At 42.2% G+C, this 24,912-nt stretch overlaps 1 protein-coding gene across 1 annotated transcript in view; it reads right to left on the reverse strand.

Annotated features, from left to right (window-relative positions):
- LOC110523078 (ceramide glucosyltransferase) overlaps positions 1-24,912 on the reverse strand; it is a 46,124-nt gene that overhangs the window by 18,101 nt on the left and 3,111 nt on the right. Inside the window, exons 2-3 of the mRNA XM_036976567.1 lie at positions 8,382-8,523; positions 417-519 (exon numbers count right to left, since the gene is read on the reverse strand). Of these exons, the coding sequence (XP_036832462.1) occupies positions 417-519; positions 8,382-8,523 (245 nt within the window). The remainder of the gene's footprint in view (positions 1-416; positions 520-8,381; positions 8,524-24,912) is intronic.

Consider the following 24,912-nt stretch of genomic DNA (forward strand, 5'->3'; position numbering starts at 1 on the left):
ATATATATATACACACACACACACACATATATATATATATATATGTGTGTGTGTGTGTGTGTGTGTGTGTGTGTGTGTGTGTATGTATATATATATATATATATATATATATATATATATATATATATATATATATATATATATATATATATATATATATATATATATATATATATATATATATATATATATATATATATACATACACACACACACATACACATACATACATACTATCTATAAACACACTATACATATATACACATACTAGTATGCAGTGTATAAAACTGTTAATACCAGCGAGTTTCCCACTTCAATACTACACAAACATATTTATTAGACAGATTGTAGAAATGTCAGAAACATGAATATTAATGAACAGTTTGTTCTAATAATACATCAAGTCAAGCTCTTACCTATAAACAACCTGGCATCAACGTTGGGATATTTGCCCAGGAGCTTTTTACACACATCAACGGCTGGGTCGTCATAGTCCTGCACACATAACAGGATCTCATACTGGGGAGAGAAACACAGACAGAGAGAAACATTAGTCAAATACTGTAGAGAGAAACACAGACAGGGCCTCCCGGGTGGCGCAGTGGTCTAAGGCACGCATAGCTTTCGACCTTCACCTCTCCCGAGCCTGTACGGGAGTTGCATCGATGAGACAAGACTGTAACTACCACCAATTGGACACCACAAAATTGGTGAGAAAAAAGGGGTAAAAATATATATTTTTTAAAATTAGAGATACACAGACAGAGAGAAACATCAGTCCAATAGTGTAGAGAGAATAAGTGACGGACAGCCTTAACAGAGACATCTTAAGAGGGATCTGGGCCAAGGACTCGAACGGAGGCTTGCGGAGCACAAATCACACAGGAGGAGTTTGCCGCGAGACACCGGTCTGAGCCGCCTCGGGAGTCGCAGAAATCACAGAGAGAAGCAGCGGACTAAGGCACTGCATCAGTCCTGAGGCGCCACTACAGCCTAGGGTTTGAGCCTCATACTGACAGCTGCTATGTTATTACCCTGGTCTGGTTAACGGGCCTCATACTGACGGCTGCCATGTTATTACCCTGGTCTGGTTAACGAGCCTCATACTGACAGCTGCCATGTTATTATCCTGGTCTGGTTAACGGGCCTCATACTGACAGCTGCCATGTTATTATCCTGGTCTGGTTAACGGGCCTCATACTGACAGCTGCTATGTTATTACCCTGGTCTGGTTAACGGGCCTCATACTGACAGCTGCTATGTTATTATCCTGGTCTGGTTAACGGGCCTCATACTGACAGCTGCCATGTTATTACCCTGGTCTGGTTAACGGGCCTCATACTGACAGCTGCTATGTTATTATCCTGGTCTGGTTAACGGGCCTCATACTGACAGCTGCCATGTTATTACCCTGGTCTGGTTAACGAGCCTCATACTGACAGCTGCCATGTTATTATCCTGGTCTGGTTAACGGGCCTCATACTGACAGCTGCCATGTTATTATCCTGGTCTGGTTAACGGGCCTCATACTGACAGCTGCCATGTTATTATCCTGGTCTGGTTAACGGGCCTCATACTGACAGCTGCCATGTTATTATCCTGGTCTGGTTAACGGGCCTCATACTGACAGCTGCCATGTTATTACCCTGGTCTGGTTAACGGGCCTCATACTGACAGCTGCTATGTTATTACCCTGGTCTAGTTAACGGGCCTGCCATGTTATTATCCTAGTCTGGGTAACGGGCCTCATACTGACAGCTGCCTTGTTATTACCCCCATCTTGTGTGGCATAAAGATCTGCATGTCAATGTGTCAGTCAGGGGAAAACACTGCATGAAACCTTCACTCTTCAGTTAAACACACACATACACTCACACACACACACACACACACACACACACACAAAATGAAAAGCTGAGATGTCTTGAGTCAATAAGTATTCAACCATTTTGTAATGTCAAGCATAAATAAGTTCAGAAGTAAAAATGTGCTTAACAAGTCACATAATAAGTTACATGATTGTTTAATGATTACCTCATCTCTGTACCCCGCACATACAATTACAGATCATTTGTAAGGTCCCTCAGTCCAGCAGTGACAAACACAGATTCGACCAGGGAGGTTTTCCAATGCTTTGCAAAAAAGGGCACCGATTGGTAGATGGGTAAAAAAATAAAACTGACATGGAATATCCCTTTGAGCAACATGGTGAAGTTATTAATTACACTTTGGATGGTGTATCAATACACCCAGTCACTACAAAGACAGAGGTGTCCTTCCTAACTCAGTTGCTGGAGAGGAAGGAAACTGCTCAGGGATTTCACCATGAGGCCAATGGTGACTCTAAAGCAGTTAGAGTTTAATGTCTGTGATTGGAGAACACTGAGGATGGATCAACAACATTGTAGTTACTCCACAATACTAATCTAAGTGACAGAGTGAAAAGAAGGAAGTCTGAACAGAATACAAATAAATATATTCCAAAACATGGATCCTGTTTGCAACTAGTGCAACGCTCGTCGTCGTAAAGAGTGGACCAAAGCGCAGCGTGGAAAGTGTTCATGATTGTCAAGAATCACTCAAACAAAAATAACGAATACAAAAAGCAAAGTGAACAGTTCCGTCAGGCACAGATACTAAACGGAAAACTCCCCAAAAAACCCAAACGGAAAATCACAACTTATATATGATCCCCAATCAGAGACAACGATAGACAGCTGCCTCTGATTGGGAACCACACATGGCAAAAACAACAAAGAAATAGAAAACATAGAAACAGAAAACCTAGAATGCCCACCCTAAATCACACCCTGACCTAACCAAAAATAGAGAAATAAAAGGCTCTCTATGGTCGGGGCGTGACAACAAGGCACTACAGTAAAACTGCAAAAAATGTGTCGAGGAAATTATATTTTTGTCCTGAATACAAAGTGTGATGTTTGGGGCAAATCCAATCCAATACATTATGGAGTACCACTCTCCATATTTTCAAGCTTAGTGGTGGCTGCATCATGTTATGAGTATGCTTGTAATTGTTAAGGACTGGGGAGTTTTTCCAGGATATATTTTTTTTTTACAGAATGGTGCTAAGCACAGGCAAAATCCTAGAGGTAAACCTGGTTCGACATGGTTTGTTAAATTAAATCAAATGTAATTTCACACAGGATTGAAAAAAAAAAAAAAAAAAAAAAGATGGCTCCAGTAATATGGGTAATATAATTCATTTTTTTACCGTTTGAGACGTTTTCTTTCCTGTAAAGCCTGTAGTGAAGCTCCTCTGTCACTCAGAGTGACAGCAAACTTGCCATTGTAAAGCCTACAGACAGGCCTGTGCTCTTGGTTATATTTTATTAATTTATTTAACTAGGCAGGTCAGTTAAAACTTCTGCAGGATTGGTGCGTCCCCTGCGTGACGGTTGAGCTAACGGAAGCTAATGCTTTAGCATGAGGTTGAGCTAACGGAAGCTAATGCTTTAGCATGAGGTTGAGCTAACGGAAGCTAATGCTTTAGCATGAGGTTGAGCTAACGGAAGCTAATGCTTTAGCATGAAGTTGTAAGTAACATTTCCAAGGACATAGACATGTCTGATATTGAAAGAAAGCATACATTCTTGTTAATTTAACTGCATTGCCCAATGTACAGTAGCTATTACAGTGAAATAATACCATGCTACTGTTTGAGGAAAATGCACAGTTTTGAACTTGAAAAGTAACTAATAAAGAAATTAGGCACATTTGGGCAGTCTTGATACAACATTTTGAACAGAAATGCAATGTGAATTAGGATAAAACTTAGCACATGCACTGTTGCCATCTAGTGGCCAATATCTAAATTGCACCTTGGCTGGAATAATACATTATGGCCTTTCTCTTGCATTTCAAAGATGATGGAATATATATATTTTTTCTTTGTATTATCTTTTACCAGATCTAATGTGTTATATTCTCCAACATTCCTTTCACATTTCCACAAACTTTAAAGTGTTTCCTTTCAAATGGTACCAAGAATATGCATATCCTTGCTTCAGGTCCTGAGCTACATGCAGTTAGATTTGGGTATGTCATTTTAGAAGGAAATTGAAAAAAAAGGGCCAATCCATAAGAGGTTTTAAGAACAAATTCTTATTTACAATGATGGCCTAGCAGGGAACAGTGGGTTAAACTGCCTTGTTCAGGGGCAGAACAACAGATTTTTACCTTGTCAGCTGGGGGATTCGATCCATCAACCTTTCGGTTACTGGCCCAACGCTCTAACCTAGGCTATTTGCCTAGGGGCAGCTAGGCTACCTACCTCCTCTACACTCTAACCTCTAGGCTACCTGCCTCCTCTACACTCTAACCACTAGGCTACCTGCCTCCTCTACACTCTAACCACTAGGCTACCTGCCTCCTCTACACTCTAACCACTAGGCTACCTGCCTCCTCTACACTCTAACCACTAGGCTACCTGCCTCCTCTACACTCTAACCACTAGGCTACCTGCCTCCTCTACACTCTAACCACTAGGCTACCTGCCTCCTCTACACTCTAACCACTAGGCTACCTGCCTCCTCTACACTCTAACCACTAGGCTACCTGCCGCCTCTACACTCTAACCACTAGGCTACCTGCCACCTCTACACTCTAACCACTAGGCTACCTGCCTCCTCTACACTCTAACCACTAGGCTACCTGCCTCCTCTACACTCTAACCACTAGGCTACCTGCCTCCTCTACACTCTAACCACTAGGCTACCCTGCCTCCTCTACACTCTAACCACTAGGCTACCTGCCTCCTCTACACTCTAACCACTAGGCTACCTGCCACCTCTACACTCTAACCACTAGGCTACCTACCTCCTCTACACTCTAACCACTAGGCTACCTGCCTCCTCTACACTCTAACCACTAGGCTACCCTGCCTCCTCTACACTCTAACCACTAGGTTACCTGCCTCCTCTACACTCTAACCACTAGGCTACCTGCCTCCTCTACACTCTAACCACTAGGCTACCTGCCTCCTCTACACTCTAACCACTAGGCTACCTGCCTCCTCTACACTCTAACCACTAGGCTACCTGCCGCCTCTACACTCTAACCACTGGGCTACCTGCCTCCTCTACACTCTAACCACTAGGCTACCTGCCTCCTCTACACTCTAACCACTAGGCTACCTGCCGCCTCTACACTCTAACCACTAGGCTACCTGCCTCCTCTACACTCTAACCACTAGGCTACCTGCCTCCTCTACACTCTAACCACTAGGCTACCTGCCTCCTCTACACTCTAACCACTAGGCTACCTGCCGCCTCTACACTCTAACCACTAGGCTACCCTGCCTCCTCTACACTCTAACCACTAGGCTACCTGCCTCCTCTACACTCTAACCACTAGGCTACCTGCTGCCCCAGGCAATGCAATTATAGTGTAGTGCTCTGCATGCTGCTCCAACATATAAACGCTGCTCAACAGGTGCTGCATCCCACTCGTCATCACGGCTACTTCATTGTTTTTATTTTATAACAGACTAGCCTTAACCCATCCCTCCTCACGTCATGTTGAAGTGATGTATGTACCGTGGTATAATGTTGACGCAAATCAACATCAAGTAATAGTGGTGAAAGGCTAACGTTGTGTCAATCATCTGGTTTGGTTGGTAACCTGCACCAACATCAGGGATACTTTGTGTAGTGTTTTCACAAGTATATTGAACAAGTTGTAGCTTCAGGAAGCAGCACATAGTACTTGTTCTACAGGAAGCTGCACTTGTAACTACAGGAAGCAGCACATAGTACTTGTTCTACAGGAAGCAGCACGTAGTACTTGTTCTACAGGAAGCAGGACGTAGTACGTGTTCTACAGGAAGCAGCACGTAGTACTTGTTCTACAGGAAGCAGGACGTAGTACTTGTTCTACAGGAAGCAGCACGTAGTACTTGTTCTACAGGAAGCAGGACGTAGTACTTGTTCTACAGGAAGCAGCACGTAGTACTTGTTCTACAGGAAGCAGGACGTAGTACGTGTTCTACAGGAAGCAGCACGTAGTACTTGTTCTACAGGAAGCAGGACGTAGTACTTGTTCTACAGGAAGCAGCACGTAGTACTTGTTCTACAGGAAGCAGCACGTAGTACTTGTTCTACAGGAAGCAGCATGTAGTACTTGTTCTACAGGAAGCAGGACGTAGTACTTGTTCTACAGGAAGCAGCACGTAGTACTTGTTCTACAGGAAGCAGCACGTAGTACTTGTTTTACAGGAAGCAGCATGTAGTACTTGCTTGCTGTGCCTGCAACCTAAAATGCATGACTCTGCCCTGTCTAACTGCACTGCAACATTCTAACAGCAGACTAATAGAGAGTCACTGAAACATTGTGGCGAGACCATCTGGGAGAGAAATGAACTCTTTGCAAACAGTGTTGTTCCAGTTCGTACAGTGGGGTAGTTATGCTCAAGCCTATAGAAGAGGTTCCAATTAGGATATAGACACGTACAATATAGAACAATAGAACAGGTAGTACCTTGGGGGAGGGTATAGACACGTAGGATATAGAACTGGTAGTACCGTGGAGGGATAGGGTATAGGACATAGACATGTAGGATATAGAACAGGTAGTACCGTGGGGGGATAGGGTATAGACATGTAGGATATAGAACAGGTAGTACCGTGGAGGGATAGGGTATAGGACATAGACATGTAGGATATAGAACAGGTAGTACCGTGGAGGGATAGGGTATAGACATGTACAGTGCATTGCGAAAGTATTCGGCCCCCTTGAACTTTGCGACCTTTTGCCACATTTCAGGCTTCAAACATAAAGATATAAAACTGTATTTTTTTGTGAAGAATCAACAACAAGTGGGACACAATCATGAAGTGGAACGACATTTATTGGATATTTCAAACACAGTTTTCAGTTCTTTCCACAGATTCTCGATTGGATTCAGGTCTGGACTTTGACTTGGCCATTCTAACACCTGGATATGTTTATTTTTGAACCATTCCATTGTAGATTTTGCTTTATGTTTTGGATCATTGTCTTGTTGGAAGACAAATCTCCGTCCCAGTCTCAGGTCTTTTGCAGACTCCATCAGGGTTTCTTCCAGAATGGTCCTGTATTTGGCTCCATCCATCTTCCCATCAATTTTAACCATCTTCCCTGTCCCTGCTGAAGAAAAGCAGGCCCAAAGCATGATGCAGCCACCACCATGTTTGACAGTGGGGATGGTGTGTTCAGCTGTGTTGCTTTTACGCCAAACATAACGTTTTGCATTGTTGCCAAAAAGTTCAATTTTGGTTTCATCTGACCAGAGCACCTTCTTCCACATGTTTGGTGTGTCTCCCAGGTGGCTTGTGGCAAACTTTAAACAACACTTTTTATGGATATCTTTAAGAAATGGCTTTCTTCTTGCCACTCTTCCATAAAGGCCAGATTTGTGCAATATACGACTGATTGTTGTCCTATGGACAGAGTCTCCCACCTCAGCTGTAGATCTCTGCAGTTCATCCAGAGTGATCATGGGCCTCTTGGCTGCATCTCTGATCAGTCTTCTCCTTGTATGAGCTGAAAGTTTAGAGGGACGGCCAGGTCTTGGTAAATTTGCAGTGGTCTGATACTCCTTCCATTTCAATATTATCGCTTGCACAGTGCTCCTTGGGATATTTAAAGCTTGGGAAATCTTTTTGTATCCAAATCTGGCTTTAAACTTCTTCACAACAGTATCTCGGACCTGCCTGGTGTGTTCCTTGTTCTTCATGATGCTCTCTACGCTTTTAACGGACCTCTGAGACTATCACAGTGCAGGTGCATTTATACGGAGACTTGATTACACACAGGTGGATTGTATTTATCATCATTAGTCATTTAGGTCAACATTGGATCATTCAGAGATCCTCACTGAACTTCTGGAGAGAGTTTGCTGCACTGAAAGTAAAGGGGCTGAATAATTTTGCACGCACAATTTTTCAGTTTTTGATTTGTTAAAAAAGTTTTAAATATCCAATAAATGTCGTTCCACTTCATGATTGTGTCCCACTTGTTGTTGATTCTTCACAAAAAAATACAGTTTTATATCTTTATGTTTGAAGCCTGAAATGTGGCAAAAGGTCGCAAAGTTCAAGGGGGCCGAATACTTTCGCAATGCACTGTAGGATATAGAACAGGTAGTACCGTGGAGGGATAGGGTATAGACATGTAGGATATAGAACAGGTAGTACCGTGGAGGGATAGGGTATAGACATGTAGGATATAGAACAGGTAGTACCGTGGAGGGATAGGGTATAGACATGTAGGATATAGAACAGGTAGTACCGTGGGGGGATAGGGTATAGGACATGTAGGATATAGAACAGGTAGTACCGTGGAGGGATAGGGTATAGACATGTAGGATATAGAACAGGTAGTACCGTGGGGTAGTCGAGCTCAAAGAAAGTCTCCAGGTTATTGATGAGGTTGGGGTCTACTCCTTTCAGAGGCTTCAGTAGAGAGACCCCCGACAGCTTACTGTAGGGCTGCTTGTCAGGGCTCTTCTTATTGAGACAGAGTCGGCTACAGGAGAGACAGACAAGCACAATTACAACGTTATTGTCACGGCTCTTCTTATTGAGACAGAGTCGGCTACAGGAGAGACAGACAAGCACAATTACAACGTTATTGTCAGGGCTCTTCTTATTGAGACAGCGTCGGCTACAGGAGAGACAGACAAGCACAACTGTTACTTATACTTCTGCGTGTGCTGCTGCATTGTAGGGGTAAGGCCTAGGCAACCAAAGACTTGTTTGTTGCTTGTTTCAGCAAGAGACAACGAAGTTTAATCACACTGTTAAGAGTCTATGTTACCACAGAACGGACTCAACCACACGAATAGGGCTGGGCGAAATGGCCACAAAAATCATATTTAGATTTTTTTTTCAAACTTAACGGTGATTCACGAGATAGATATATAATATCTATCAATATATATATATTTTTAATGTTCTCTAAATAAGCTTTGTTGTACAATTAAAAAGGTAAAAATATCCCACATTTCAAACAGCAGTAATCTAATGAATTCAGTGTTTATGAAATCAGGCTAATAATATCATTATTTTATCAAAATAGTTTAACCTGTTTTTTGCTGTTGTTGCAATAACCAGTGATCTGGCTTTCAGGTCGATCTACGAAAACAACCTTTTAGTTCAATTTAACCAGTACGCACATCCACTAATAAATACTCTCTACTGTATATAATCTCTCTACTGTATATAGCCGCTCTACTGTATAGAGCCTCTCTACTGTATAGAGCCTCTCTACTGTATATAACCTCTCTACTGTATATAACCTCTACTGTATAGAGCCTCTCTACTGTATAGAGCCTCTCTACTGTATATAGCCTCTCTACTGTATATAGCCTCTCTACTGTATATAGCCTCTCTACTGTATATAGCCTCTCTACTGTATATAGCCTCTACTGTATATAACCTCTCTACTGTATATAGCCTCTCTACTGTATATAATCTCTCTACTGTATATAACCTCTCTACTGTATATAACCTCTACTGTATATAACCTCTCCTGTATATAACCTCTACTGTATAGAGCCTCTCTACTGTATATAACCTCTCTACTGTATATAACCTCTCCTGTATATAACCTCTCTACTGTATAGAGCCTCTCTACTGTATAGAGCCTCTCTACTGTATAGAGCCTCTCTACTGTATATAACCTCTACTGTATATAACCTCTCTACTGTATAGAGCCTCTCTACTGTATAGAGCCTCTCTACTGTATAGAGCCTCTCTACTGTATAGAGCCTCTCTACTGTATATAGCCTCTCTACTGTATATAGCCTCTCTACTGTATATAGCCTCTCTACTGTATATAGCCTCTCTCCTGTATATAGCCCCTCTACTGTATATAGCCCCTCTACTGTATATAGCCCCTCTACTGTATATAGCCCCTCTACTGTATATAGCCCCTCTACTGTATATAGCCTCTACTGTATATAACCTCACTACTGTATATAACCTCTCTACTGTATAGAGCCTCTACTGTATAGAGCCTCTACTGTATAGAGCCTCTCTACTGTATAGAGCCTCTCTACTGTATATAACCTCTACTGTATATAACCTCTCTACTGTATAGAGCCTCTCTACTGTATAGAGCCTCTCTACTGTATATAACCTCACTACTGTATATAGCTTCTCTACTGTATATAGCCTCTCTTCTGTATATAGCCTCTCTACTGTATATAGCCTCTCTACTGCATATAGCCTCTCCTGTATATAGCCTCTCTACTGTATATAGCCTCTCTACTGTATATAGCCTCTCTACTGTATATAGCCTCACTACTGTATATAACCTCTCTACTGCATATAGCCTCTCTACTGTTTATAGCCTCTCTACTCTATATAGCCTGTCTACTGTATATAGCCTCTCTACTGTATATAGCCTGTCTACTGTATATAGCCTCTCTACTGTTTATAGCCTCTCTACTGTATATAGTCTGTCTTTTTACAGTGGTTTTATTTCTTTACCTACCTATTGTTCACCTAATACCTTTTTTGCACTATTGGTTAGCGCCTGTAAGTCAGCATTTCACTGTGAGGTCTACCTGTTGTATTCGGCGCACGTGACAAATAAACTTTGATTTGAAAGACCAACTTCTGGTAGCAGGCAGTATAGATCATTAACAAGGCCTCATAAACAATCTCTCAAGCACAAGTCCACGTGCTAGTGAGTAGCCAGCTAAACTTCATATTTAAAGTCCACGTGCTAGTGAGTAGCCAGCTAAACTTCATATTTAAAGTCCACATGCTAGTGAGTAGCCAGCTAAACTTCATATTTAAAGTCCACGTGCTAGTGAGTAGCCAGCTAAACTTCATATTTAAAGTCCACATGCTAGTGAGTAGCCAGCTAAACTTCATATTTAAAGTCCACGTGCTAGTGAGTAGCCAGCTAAACTTCATATTTAAAGTCCACGTGCTAGTGAGTAGCCAGCTAAACTTCATATTTAAAGTCCACGTGCTAGTGAGTAGCCAGCTAAACTTCATATTTAAAGTCCACATGCTAGTGAGTAGCCAGCTAAACTTCATATTTAAAGTCCACATGCTAGTGAGTAGCCAGCTAAACTTCATATTTAAAGTCCACATGCTAGTGAGTAGCCAGCTAAACTTCATATTTAAAGTCCAAATGCTAGTGAGTAGCCAGCTAAACTTCATATTTAAAGTCCACATGCTAGTGAGTAGCCAGCTAAACTTCATATTTAAAGTCCACATGCTAGTGAGTAGCCAGCTAAACTTCATATTTAAAGTCCACATGCTAGTGAGTAGCCAGCTAAACTTCATATTTAAAGTCCACATGCTAGTGAGTAGCCAGCTAAACTTCATATTTAAAGTCCACATGCTAGTGAGTAGCCAGCTAAACTTCATATTTAAAGTCCACATGCTAGTGAGTAGCCAGCTAAACTTCATATTTAAAGTCCACATGCTAGTGAGTAGCCAGCTAAACTTCATATTTAAAGTCCACATGCTAGTGAGTAGCCAGCTAAACTTCATATTTAAAGTCCACGTGCTAGTGAGTAGCCAGCTAAACTTCATATTTAAAGTCCACGTGCTAGTGAGTAGCCAGCTAAACTTCATATTTAAAGTCCACATGCTAGTGAGTAGCCAGCTAAACTTCATATTTAAAGTCCACATGCTAGTGAGTAGCCAGCTAAACTTCATATTTAAAGTCCACATGCTAGTGAGTAGCCAGCTAAACTTCATATTTAAAGTCCAAATGCTAGTGAGTAGCCAGCTAAACTTCATATTTAAAGTCCACATGCTAGTGAGTAGCCAGCTAAACTTCATATTTAAAGTCCACATGCTAGTGAGTAGCCAGCTAAACTTCATATTTAAAGTCCACATGCTAGTGAGTAGCCAGCTAAACTTCATATTTAAAGTCCACATGCTAGTGAGTAGCCAGCTAAACTTCATATTTAAAGTCCACATGCTAGTGAGTAGCCAGCTAAACTTCATATTTAAAGTCCACATGCTAGTGAGTAGCCAGCTAAACTTCATATTTAAAGTCCACATGCTAGTGAGTAGCCAGCTAAACTTCATATTTAAAGTCCACGTGCTAGTGAGTAGCCAGCTAAACTTCATATTTAAAGTCCACGTGCTAGTGAGTAGCCAGCTAAACTTCATATTTAAAGTCCACATGCTAGTGAGTAGCCAGCTAAACTTCATATTTAAAGTCCACATGCTGGTGAGTAGCCAGCTAAACTTCATATTTAAAGTCCACATGCTAGTGAGTAGCCAGCTAAACTTCATATTTAAAGTCCACATGCTAGTGAGTAGCCAGCTAAACTTCATATTTAAAGTCCACATGCTGGTGAGTAGCCAGCTAAACTTCATATTTAAAGTCCACATGCTAGTGAGTAGCCAGCTAAACTTCATATTTAAAGTCCACATGCTAGTGAGTAGCCAGCTAAACTTCATATTTAAAGTCCACATGCTAGTGAGTAGCCAGCTAAACTTCATATTTAAAGTCCACATGCTAGTGAGTAGCCAGCTAAACTTCATATTTAAAGTCCACATGCTAGTGAGTAGCCAGCTAAACTTCATATACATTGTATATAGACTTGTTTATACTGTATTATTGACTGTATGTTTGTTTTACTCCACGTGTAACTCTGTGTCGTTGTATCTGTCGAACTGCTTGCTTTATCTTGGCCAGGTCGCAATTGTAAATGAGAACTTGCCTACCTGGTTAAATAAAGGTGTTCTCAACTAGCCTACCTGGTTAAATAAAGGTGTTCTCCACTAGCCTACCTGGTTAAATAAAGGTGTTCTCCACTGGCCTACCTGGTTAAATAAAGGTGTTCTCAACTAGCCTACCTGGTTAAATAAAGGTGTTCTCAACTAGCCTACCTGGTTAAATAAAGGTGTTCTCAACTAGCCTACCTGGTTAAATAAAGGTGTTCTCAACTAGCCTACCTGGGTAAATAAAGGTGTTCTCAACTAGCCTACCTGGTTAAATAAAGGTGTTCTCAACTAGCCTACCTGGTTAAATAAAGGTGTTCTCAACTAGCCTACCTGGTTAAATAAAGGTGTTCTCAACTAGCCTACCTGGTTAAATAAAGGTGTTCTCAACTAGCCTACCTGGTTAAATAAAGGTGTTCTCAACTAGCCTACCTGGTTAAATAAAGGTGTTCTCAACTAGCCTACCTGGTTAAATAAAGGTGTTCTCAACTAGCCTACCTGGTTAAATAAAGGTGTTCTCAACTAGCCTACCTGGTTAAATAAAGGTGTTCTCCACTAGCCTACCTGGTTAAATAAAGGTGTTCTCAACTAGCCTACCTGGTTAAATAAAGGTGTTCTCAACTAGCCTACCTGGTTAAATAAAGGTGTTCTCAACTAGCCTACCTGGTTAAATAAAGGTGTTCTCAACTAGCCTACCTGGGTAAATAAAGGTGTTCTCAACTAGCCTACCTGGTTAAATAAAGGTGTTCTCAACTAGCCTACCTGGTTAAATAAAGGTGTTCTCAACTAGCCTACCTGGTTAAATAAAGGTGTTCTCAACTAGCCTACCTGGTTAAATAAAGGTGTTCTCAACTAGCCTACCTGGTTAAATAAAGGTGTTCTCAACTAGCCTACCTGGTTAAATAAAGGTGTTCTCAACTAGCCTACCTGGTTAAATAAAGGTGTTCTCCACTAGCCTACCTGGTTAAATAAAGGTGTTCTCCACTAGCCTACCTGGGTAAATAAAGGTGTTCTCAACTAGCCTACCTGGGTAGATAAAGGTGTTCTCCACTAGCCTACCTGGGTAAATAAAGGTGTTCTCAACTAGCCTACCTGGTTAAATAAAGGTGTTCTCAACTGGCCTACCTGGTTAAATAAAGGTGTTCTCAACTAGCCTACCTGGTTAAATAAAGGTGTTCTCAACTAGCCTACCTGGTTAAATAAAGGTGTTCTCAACTAGCCGACCTGGTTAAATAAAGGTGTTCTCAACTAGCCTACCTGGTTAAATAAAGGTGTTCTCCACTAGCCTACCTGGTTAAATAAAGGTGTTCTCAACTAGCCTACCTGGTTAAATAAAGGTGTTCTCAACTGGCCTACCTGGTTAAATAAAGGTGTTCTCCACTAGCCTACCTGGTTAAATAACGGTGTTCTCCACTAGCCTACCTGGTTAAATAAAGGTGTTCTCTACTAGCCTACCTGGTTAAATAAAGGTGTTCTCAACTAGCCTACCTGTTTAAATAAAGGTGTTCTCCACTAGCCTACCTGGTTAAATAAAGGTGTTCTCAACTAGCCTACCTGTTTAAATAAAGGTGTTCTCAACTGGCCTACCTGGTTAAATAAAGGTGTTCTCCACTAGCCCACCTGGTTAAATAAAGGTGTTCTCAACTAGCCTACCTGGTTAAATAAAGGTGTTCTCCACTAGCCTACCTGTTTAAATAAAGGTGTTCTCCACTAGCCTACCTGGTTAAATAAAGGTGTTCTCAACTAGCCTACCTGTTTAAATAAAGGTGTTCTCAACTGGCCTACCTGGTTAAATAAAGGTGTTCTCAACTAGCCTACCTGGTTAAATAAAGGTGTTCTCAACTAGCCTACCTGGTTAAATAAAGGTGTTCTCAACTGGCCTACCTGGTTAAATAAAGGTGTTCTCAACTAGCCTACCTGGTTAAATAAAGGTGTTCTCAACTAGCCTACCTGTTTAAATAAAGGTGTTCTCCACTAGCCTACCTGGTTAAATAAAGGTGTTCTCAACTAGCCTACCTGTTTAAATAAAGGTGTTCTCAACTAGCCTACCTGGTTAAATAAAGGTGTTCTCAACTAGCCTACCTGGGTAAATAAAGGTGTTCTCAACTAGCCTACCTGGTTAAATAAAGGTGTTCTCAACTAGCCTACCTGGTTAAATAAAGGTGTTCTCAACTAGCCTACCTGGTTAAATAAAGGTGTTCTCAACTAGCCTACCTGGTTAAATAAAGGTGTTCTCCACTAGCCTACCTGGTTAAATAAAGGTGTTCTCCACTAGCCTACCTGGGTAAATAAAGGTGTTCTCCACTAGCCTACCTGGGTAGATAAAGGTGTTCTCCACTAGCCTACCTGGGTAAATAAAGGTGTTCTCAACTAGCCTACCTGGTTAAATAAAGGTGTTCTCAACTGGCCTACCTGGTTAAATAAAGGTGTTCTCAACTAGCCTACCTGGTTAAATAAAGGTGTTCTCAACTAGCCTACCTGGTTAAATAAAGGTGTTCTCAACTAGCCGACCTGGTTAAATAAAGGTGTTCTCAACTAGCCTACCTGGTTAAATAAAGGTGTTCTCCACTAGCCTACCTGGTTAAATAAAGGTGTTCTCAACTAGCCTACCTGGTTAAATAAAGGTGTTCTCCACTAGCCTACCTGGTTAAATAACGGTGTTCTCCACTAGCCTACCTGGTTAAATAAAGGTGTTCTCTACTAGCCTACCTGGTTAAATAAAGGTGTTCTCAACTAGCCTACCTGTTTAAATAAAGGTGTTCTCCACTAGCCTACCTGGTTAAATAAAGGTGTTCTCAACTAGCCTACCTGTTTAAATAAAGGTGTTCTCAACTGGCCTACCTGGTTAAATAAAGGTGTTCTCAACTAGCCTACCTGGTTAAATAAAGGTGTTCTCAACTGGCCTACCTGGTTAAATAAAGGTGTTCTCAACTGGCCTACCTGGTTAAATAAAGGTGTTCTCAACTAGCCTACCTGGTTAAATAAAGGTGTTCTCAACTAGCCTACCTGGTTAAATAAAGGTGTTCTCCACTAGCCTACCTGGTTAAATAAAGGTGTTCTCAACTAGCCTACCTGTTTAAATAAAGGTGTTCTCCACTAGCCTACCTGGTTAAATAAAGGTGTTCTCAACTAGCCTACCTGTTTAAATAAAGGTGTTCTCAACTGGCCTACCTGGTTAAATAAAGGTGTTCTCAACTAGCCTACCTGGTTAAATAAAGGTGTTCTCCACTAGCCTACCTGGTTAAATAAAGGTGTTCTCAACTAGCCTACCTGGTTAAATAAAGGTGTTCTCCACTAGCCTACCTGGTTAAATAAAGGTGTTCTCAACTAGCCTACCTGGTTAAATAAAGGTGTTCTCAACTAGCCTACCTGGTTAAATAAAGGTGTTCTCCACTGGCCTACCTGGTTAAATAAAGGTGTTCTCAACTAGCCTACCTGGTTAAATAAAGGTGTTCTCCACTGGCCTACCTGGTTAAATAAAGGTGTTCTCAACTAGCCTACCTGGTTAAATAAAGGTGTTCTCCACTAGCCTACCTGGTTAAATAAAGGTGTTCTCCACTGGCCTACCTGGTTAAATAAAGGTGTTCTCAACTAGCCTACCTGGTTAAATAAAGGTGAAATAAAATAAAATAAATACAATTTAAAGTCCAGCCAACTTGGAACTATTTGCTTCCGCCTCCAAATGTTTTAACAACAAGCCTGTTAACTTTGTTTACATGTCGAAATCAAGTGGCCTACCTGGATAAGATGCTTATTAAGATGCTTATTAAGATGCTTATTAAGATGCTTATTTCTCAGAATGAGAAGCCAATTCGTTATTAAAAAAAAAGTGTATTTTTATGCTCACTGAACATGTATAAAAGGAAACACGGACGAGACAGGAAGCCGGAAGGATCTGCTCTGTTCAACATGTTCATTAATCCCCTCGTTTTAGTAGGGTCTGCTCTGTTCATTGATCTTGTTGTTTTAGTAGGGTCTGCTCTGCTCAACATGTTCATTGATCCTCTCGTTTTAGTAGGGTCTGCTCTGTTCATTGATCTTGTCGTTTTAGTAGGGTCTGCTCTGTTCATTGATCCTCTCGTTTTAGTAGGGTCTGCTCTGTTCATTGATCCTCTCGTTTTAGTAGGGTCTGCTCTGTTCATTGATCCTCTCATTTTAGTAGGGTCTGCTCTGTTCATTGATCCTCTCGTTTTAGTAGGGTCTGCTCTGTTCATTGATCTTCTCGTTTTAGTAGGATCTGCTCTGTTCAACATGTTCATTGATCTTCTCCTTTTAGTAGGGTCTGCTCTGTTCGACATGTTGGGAGTTGAGACATAAATAGGGTATCATTAGAAAGGTCAAGGTCTCCCCTATTACAGTCAAATAGTGTCTCAATATGTTTCGGGGTCCATATGACCGATTCTGTTGTAGCAAACCTCAAATAGCGAGTTGAATCTGCTCGTTGTCAGAGAACAAGTTATCTTTTGTCTTCTGTTGTTGTTGTTGTTGTTGTGAGCGGCAGAGGGAGGGGCTTGGTGTCTGTGGAGAGGGAAGGTGCACAGTGCACAGAAGGAGATGAGACCAAAGACAGAGAACGCTCTTAAAAAAGGTAATAAATGTCAATAAAAACATTGATTCTTGCGCTATATTTAAGCAATAAGGCATGAGGGGTTGTGGTATATGGCCAATATACCACGGCAAAGGGATGTTCTCAAGCACGACGCAATGCGGAGTGCCTGGATACAGCCCTTAGCCGTGGTACATTGGCAATTATACCACAAACCAAAGGTGCCTTATTGCTATTATAAACTGGTTACCAATGTAATTAGAGCAGGAAAAATACATGTTTTGTCATACCCGTGGTATACGGTCTGATATACCACGGCTGTCAGCCAATCAACATTCAGGCCTAGAACCATCCAGTTTATAAAAGGCATTTGGAACGTTGCGCTAAAACTAACATTTGAATTATACCGATATAATCGCCGGTCCCTACTTTACGTTTTTCTAACTGTTAACGACGATGACATAGTGCTGGAGTCGACTCCAAAATCATTTATTCCTCGACCCCCTGCCACGGCGATTCCCATTTCTGAGTGTCAACATTCGATTCTGCAAGGAATCGGGCACCTAAGATTCAGTATTTTTGAAACGGAGGAGACTGATTAGTTGCCATACTTCGGAGCGACACAGAACACTGGCATCCTTCGTAGCGACCTAGCGAGAGACAGAAAGAGAGGGGAGGGACACAGAACACTGGCATCCTTCATAGTGACCTAGCGAGAGACGGAAAGAGAGGGGAGGGACACAGAACACTGGCATCCTTCATAGTGATCTAGCGAGAGACGGAAAGAGAGAGGAGGGACACAGAACACTGGCATCCTTCATAGTGATCTAGCGAGAGACGGAAAGAGAGAAGAGGGACACAGAACACTGGCATCCTTCGTAGCGACCTAGCGAGAGACGGAAAGAGAGGGGACACAACACAGACAGGTCGGGCCAACATGCAGACAGTCAGAACCATGACCTAGGCCTACCATGGCCTATCTATCGGCAATCAAAAGCTGTATCTTGCAATACAACGCTGTATCTCGCAATTTCTTGACTTGGCTTGCAATGTCTCACAACTTCTGTAAAGCAGGTCCTATCATTAATGAATAAGCTAGGATATTGATATGAGCGAGATGCAACACTTGGCTCTCACACAGTATCTGAGCATGTGCAAGGGTTTGCTGTTAGCCAGGGCACCTAAACAGACGCAAAATGGAACCTCTAGCTTCAACGCTCTTCGTTGGCGGTTTACATAATAAAAACATTTCGATTAGGGATTTTAGGATGTTTTAAAGCTGCAATGTGTCACTTTTTGGGCAATCTGACCAAATTCACATAGAAATGTGAGTTATAGATCTGTCAGTCATTGAAGCCAAGTCTAAGTCTATATTCCGTGTGCGTTATTTCTATGCTATCTGTGCTTAAGTTTTGTTTTTGCATCTTTTACGTTTGGTTTTGTCCACCAGCTTCAAACAGCTGAAAATACAATATTTTGAGTTATGGAACATACATTTCTCAGCGGTTTAGATGGTACAATGCCTCCCGGGTGATGTGGACAACAAGGACTTGAAGCTCTCAACCTGCTCCACTACAGCCCCATCGATGATAATGGGGCCTACTCGGTCCTCCTTTTCCTGCAGTCCACAATCATCTCCTTTGTATTGCTCACGTTGAGGGAGAGGTTGTTGTCCTGGCACCACACGACCAGGTCTCTAACCTCCTCCCTATAGGCTTGTCTCATTGTTATCGGTGATCAGGCTGTTGTGTTGTCGGCAAACTTAATGATGGTGTTGGAGTCGTGCTTGGCCACGCAGTCATGAGTGAACAGGAAGTACAGGAGGGGACTTAGCGCACACCCCTGAGGGGCCCCTCATGTTGAAGATCAGAGTGGCGAATGTGTTGTTGTCTACTTGGTCAGAGTTGCCAAATGGAGGGCGAGGGAGAGCTTAGTTCCGCGTCTCTGTGTGTGGAGTAAAGGTGGCCTAGAGGTTTTTTTCCCACTCTTGTTGCACATGTAACAGTTTCCCTGCATTAAAGTCCCCGGCCACTAGGAGCGCCACCTCTGGATCAGCATTTTCTTGTTTGCTTATGGCCTTATAAAGTTGGTTGAGTGCGGTCTTCATGCTAGCATCGGTTTGTAGTGGTAAATAGATGGCTACGAATAATATAGATGAGAACTTTCTTGGTAAATAGTGTAGTCTACAGCTTATCATGAGATACTCTTATATCAGGTGAGCAAAATCTTGAGACGTCCTTAATATTTGATTTCGCACACCGGCTGTTGTTGACAAATAGATACAGACCACCACCCCTTGTCTTACCGGAGGCGGCTGTTCTATCTTGCTGATGAACGGAAAACCCAGCAAGCTGCATGTTATCCGTGTCGTCGTTCAGCCACGATTCGGTGAAAAATAAGATATTACAGTTTTTAATTACCTGTTGGTAGGATAGTCTTGAACGGAGCTCAAATGTATCAACTTTTAAACCATGTTTCCTCCAACTACAGTCTATGCTATACCATTTTGAAGCCGTCTTTACTTTTATACAAAGCAAATCACTTGAAGGGATTTTTTTTAATGTCAACTTCATATTCATTATCTTCAGCAGCACTCCAACATAAGCTTATGTAAAAACAGTGCGTTTCTATGTTTCGCGGTCAAAAAGATAGATGTGTTTTCAATTACTTTATTTGTATACATCCCGCGTGATTACATAGAATGATTCTAATCCTTTATACTGTAGCCTCCATGTTTTAGTGTCTTATGTTGTTGTGTCTTGTATGTACCACTTGCACAATACCCTAGATGCAGTTGCACCCCTAAAAACTAAAAACATTGTCATAAGAAACTAGCTCCCTGGTACACAGAAAATACCCGAGCTCTGAAGCAAGCTTCCAGAAAATTGGAACAGAAAGGGCGCCACACCAAACTGGAAGTGTTCCGACTAGCTTGGAAAGACAGTACCGTGTAGTATCGAAGAGCCCTCACTGCTGCTCCACCAAACTGGAAGTGTTCCGACTAGCTTGGAAAGACAGTACCGTGTAGTATCGAAGAGCCCTCACTGCTGCTCCACCAAACTGGAAGTGTTCCGACTAGCTTGGAAAGACAGTACCGTGTAGTATCGAAGAGCCCTCACTGCTGCTCCACCAAACTGGAAGTGTTCCGACTAGCTTGGAAAGACAGTACCATGCAGTATCGAAGAGCCCTCACTGCTGCTCCACCAAACTGGAAGTGTTCCGACTAGCTTGGAAAGACAGTACCGTGTAGTATCGAAGAGCCCTCACTGCTGCTCCACCAAACTGGAAGTGTTCCGACTAGCTTGGAAAGACAGTACCGTGTAGTATCGAAGAGCCCTCACTGCTGCTCCACCAAACTGGAAGTGTTCCGACTAGCTTGGAAAGACAGTACCGTGTAGTATCGAAGAGCCCTCACTGCTGCTCCACCAAACTGGAAGTGTTCCGACTAGCTTGGAAAGACAGTACCATGCAGTATCGAAGAGCCCTCACTGCTGCTCAATCATCCTATTTTTCCAACTTAATTGAGGAAAATAAGAACAATCCTACATTTATTTTTGATACTGTTGCAAAGCTAACTAAAAAGTAGCATTCCCCAAGAGAGGATGGCTTTCACTTCAGCAGTAATAAATTCATGAACATCTTTGAGGAAAATATCATGATCATTAGAAAGCAAATGACGGACTCCTCTTTAAATCCTTCAAAGCTCAGTTGTCCTGAGTCTGCACAACTCTGCCAGGACCAAGGATCAAGGGAGACACTCAAGTGTTTTGGTACTATATCTCGACACAACGATGAAAATAATAATGGCCTCTCAACCGTCAAGCTGCATACTGGACCCTATTCCAACTAAACTACTGAAAGATCTGCTTCCTGTGCTTGGCCCTCCTATGTTGAACATAATAAATGGCTCTCTATCCACCGGATGTGTACCAAACTCACTAAAAGTGGCAGTAATAAAGTCTCTCTTGAAAAAGCCAAACCCGGAAAATATAAAAAACTATCGGCCTATATCGAATCTTCCATTCCTCTCAAAAAAAAAAAAGAAAAAGCTGTTGCGCAGCAAGTTACTGCCTTCCTGAAGACCAACAATGTATACGAAATGCTTGAGTCTGGTTTTAGACCCCATCATAGCACTGAGACTGCACTTGTGAAGGTGGTAAATGACCTTTTAATGGCATCAGACCGAGGCTCTGCATCTGTCCTCGTGCTCCTAGACCTTAGTGCTGCTTTCGATACCATCGATCACCACATTCTTTTGGAGAGATTGGAAACCCAAATTGGTCTACAAGGACAAGTTCTGGCCTGGTTAGATCTTATCTGTCAGAAAGATATCAGTTTGTCTCTGTGAATGGTTTGTCCTCTGAAAAATCAACTGTACATTTCAGTGTTCCTCAAGGTTCCGTTTTAGGACCACTATTGTTTTCACTTCATATTTTACCTCTTGGGGATGTCATTCGAAAACATAATGTTAACTTTCCCTGCTATGCGGATGATACACAGCTGTACATTTCAATGAAACATGGTGAAGCCCCAAAATTGCCCTCGCTAGAAGCCTGTGTTTCAGACATAAGGAAGTGGATGGCTGCAAACTTTCTACTTTTAAACTCAGACATAACAGAGATGCTTAGGGATGCTTTTTTCCATTTACTTAACATTGCAAAAATCAGAAACTTTCTGTCCAAAAACGATGCAGAAAAAATCATCCATGCTTTTGTTACTTCTAGGTTAGACTACTGCAATGCTCTACTTTCCGGCTACCCGGATAAAGCACTAAATAAACTTCAGTTAGTGCTAAATACGGCTGCTAGAATCCTGACTAGAACCAAACAATTTGATCATATTACTCCAATGCTAGCCTCCCTACACTGGCTTCCTGTTAAGGCAAGGGCTGATTTCAAGGTTTTACTGCTAACCTACAAAGCATTACATGGGCTTGCTCCTACCTATCTTTCTGATTTGGTCCTGCCGTACATACCTACACGTACACTACGGTCACAAGACGCAAGCCTCCTAATTGTACCTAGAATTTCTAAGCTAACAGCTGGAGGCAGGGCTTTCTCCTATAGAGTTCCATTTTTATGGAATGGTCTGCCTATCCATGTGAGAGACGCAGACTCGGTCTCAACCTTTAAGTCTTTTCTGAAGACTCATCTCTTCAGTGGGTCATATGATTGAGTGTAGTCTGGCCCAGGAGTGTGAAGGTGAACGGAAAGGCTCTGGAGCAACGAACCGCCCTTGCTGTCTCTGCCTGGCTGGTTCCCCTCTCTCCACTGGGATTCTCTGCCTGAGTCACTGGCTGACTGGTGCTCTTCCATGCCATCCCTAGGAGGGGTGCGTCACTTGAGTGGGTTGAGTCGCTGATGTGGTCTTCCTGTCTGGGTTGGCGGCTCCTTGCTGTCCCCCAGTCCACCTGGCCGTGCTGCTGCTCCAGTTTCAAATGTTCTGCCTGTGGCTATGGAACCCTGACCTGTTCACCGGACGTACTACATGTCCCAACTCTCTAGAGACAGCAGGAGCGGTGGAGATACTCTCAATGAAAAGCCAACTGACATTAACTCCTGAGGTGCTGACTTGTTGCAACCTCGACAACCACTGTGATTATTATTATTTGACCCTGCTGGTCATCTATGAACATTTGAACATCTTGGCCATGTTCTGTTATAATCTCCACCCGGCACAGCCAGAAGAGGACTGCCCCCCCACCTCAGAGCCTGGTTCCTCTCTAGGTTTCTTCCTAGGTTTTGGCCTTTCTAGGGAGTTTTTCCCTAGCCACCGTGCTTCTACACCTGCATTGCTTGCTGTTTGGGGGTTTTAGGCTGGGTTTCTGTACAGCACTTTGAGATATCAGCTAAATAGATTTGATTTGATCACCACACATGAAGTTCGCTCCCAGGAAGTAAAAGTTATTTGGAACGGCAGAGGGGTTTGGAACTCTTTGTTATTGGTCTATTAAACCACATGATGAAGTCACCTGGGAAAGACTAAACTCCCGCCTATACAAACCTGCTGATTAGAAGGTCCTGTCTAGACAGTTGCTGGTTGAAAAAACAAAAAAGCGGGATTAACACTGATAAATAAAATCACATCGACAGCACTGGGCCTTTTAAAAACTTACAGAAAGCAAATAATTTATCCAAAACTAAATAGAAGTGTTGATACTAGTTGTGTTTTGATGCATTTGATGTAAGCAGCAAACCCATTAGCTACACATGTATACATTACAATGGTCAGCCTCCCCATCCATTAGCTATAGTAGTGAACTGAATAGGGTTCCACATCTCCAAGAACACCACATCTCTCCTGTCCAGACTCCTGTGTGCATCCCAAATGGCACCCTATTCAGTTCACTACTTTTGACTAGATCCCTATGGCACCCTATTCCCTATATACTGCACTACTTTAGACCAGAGCCCTACTCCCTATATAGTGCACTACTTTAGAACTAGGCCCTATGGAACCCTATTCCCTATATAGTGCACTACTTTAAACCAGAGCCCTACTGTACCCTAATAGGGGACAATAGGGCTCTGGTTTAAAGTAGTGCACTATATAGGGAATAGGGTTCTATAGGGCCTAGGTCTAAAGTAGTGCACTAGTCAAAAGTAGTGAACTGAATAGGGTTCAATAGGGCTCTAGTCAAAAGTAGAGATCAGATTTGTACCTTGTCAGCTCGGGGGTTTGAACTTGCAACCTTCCGTTTACTAGTCCAACGCTCCAACCACTAGGCTACCCTGCCACCCCAACTTCCCTATCCCAGGCTCTGAGTAAAGGATTTACAAATCAGCTATGTTATGAGTAACAGCCTACATCTGTCTAGACTCAAAACTAGTAGTTAGTATTTCATTTCTATCTACACCTGTCTAGACTCAAAACTAGTAGTTAGTATTTCATTTTACAATGGTTCGTGTAATGTGCACATGAGCAGCTAGAACGCAGTGATAATTTTTTATTTCATTCCTGTCGGCAAATCTGATTTAGTGTGTGTCTGAACTCTGACTAGAGAGGTTTATGCCTGAGACAGAAACGGGGCTGACCTAAAAAAAAAGGATGGCTCCACCTCGTAGAGTTGAATCGACTAACTCGCCATCAAATAGGGGTTACGGTGCTTTCTCACGGTAATGACAATGACAAGAGGTAACGGGTGTCCTTATCCCCAAGAGCGGGTACTACTAGATACCAAGCCACTAGGTAAAGTAAGAGCTGGTACTACTAGATACCAAGCCACTAGGTAAAGTAAGAGCTGGTACTACTAGATACCAAGCCACTAGGGAAAGTAAGAGCTGGTACTACTAGATACCAAGCCACTAGGTAAAGTAAGAGCTGGTACTACTAGATACCAAGCCACTAGGGAAAGTAAGAGCTGGTACTACTAGATACCAAGCCACTAGGGAAAGTAAGAGCTGGTACTACTAGATACCAAGCCACTAGGTAAAGTAAGAGCAGGTACTACTAGATACCAAGCCACTAGGTAAAGTAAGAGCTGGTACTACTAGATACCAAGCCACTAGGTAAAGTAAGAGCGGGTACTACTAGATACCAAGCCACTAGGTAAAGTAAGAGCGGGTACTACTAGATACCAAGCCACTAGGTAAAGTAAGAGCAGGTACTACTAGATACCAAGCCACTGGGGAAAGTAAGAGCAGGTACTACTAGATACCAAGCCACTAG

Source organism: Oncorhynchus mykiss, chromosome 5 (assembly GCF_013265735.2).
Source record: "Oncorhynchus mykiss isolate Arlee chromosome 5, USDA_OmykA_1.1, whole genome shotgun sequence".
Classification (NCBI taxonomy): domain Eukaryota; kingdom Metazoa; phylum Chordata; class Actinopteri; order Salmoniformes; family Salmonidae; genus Oncorhynchus; species Oncorhynchus mykiss.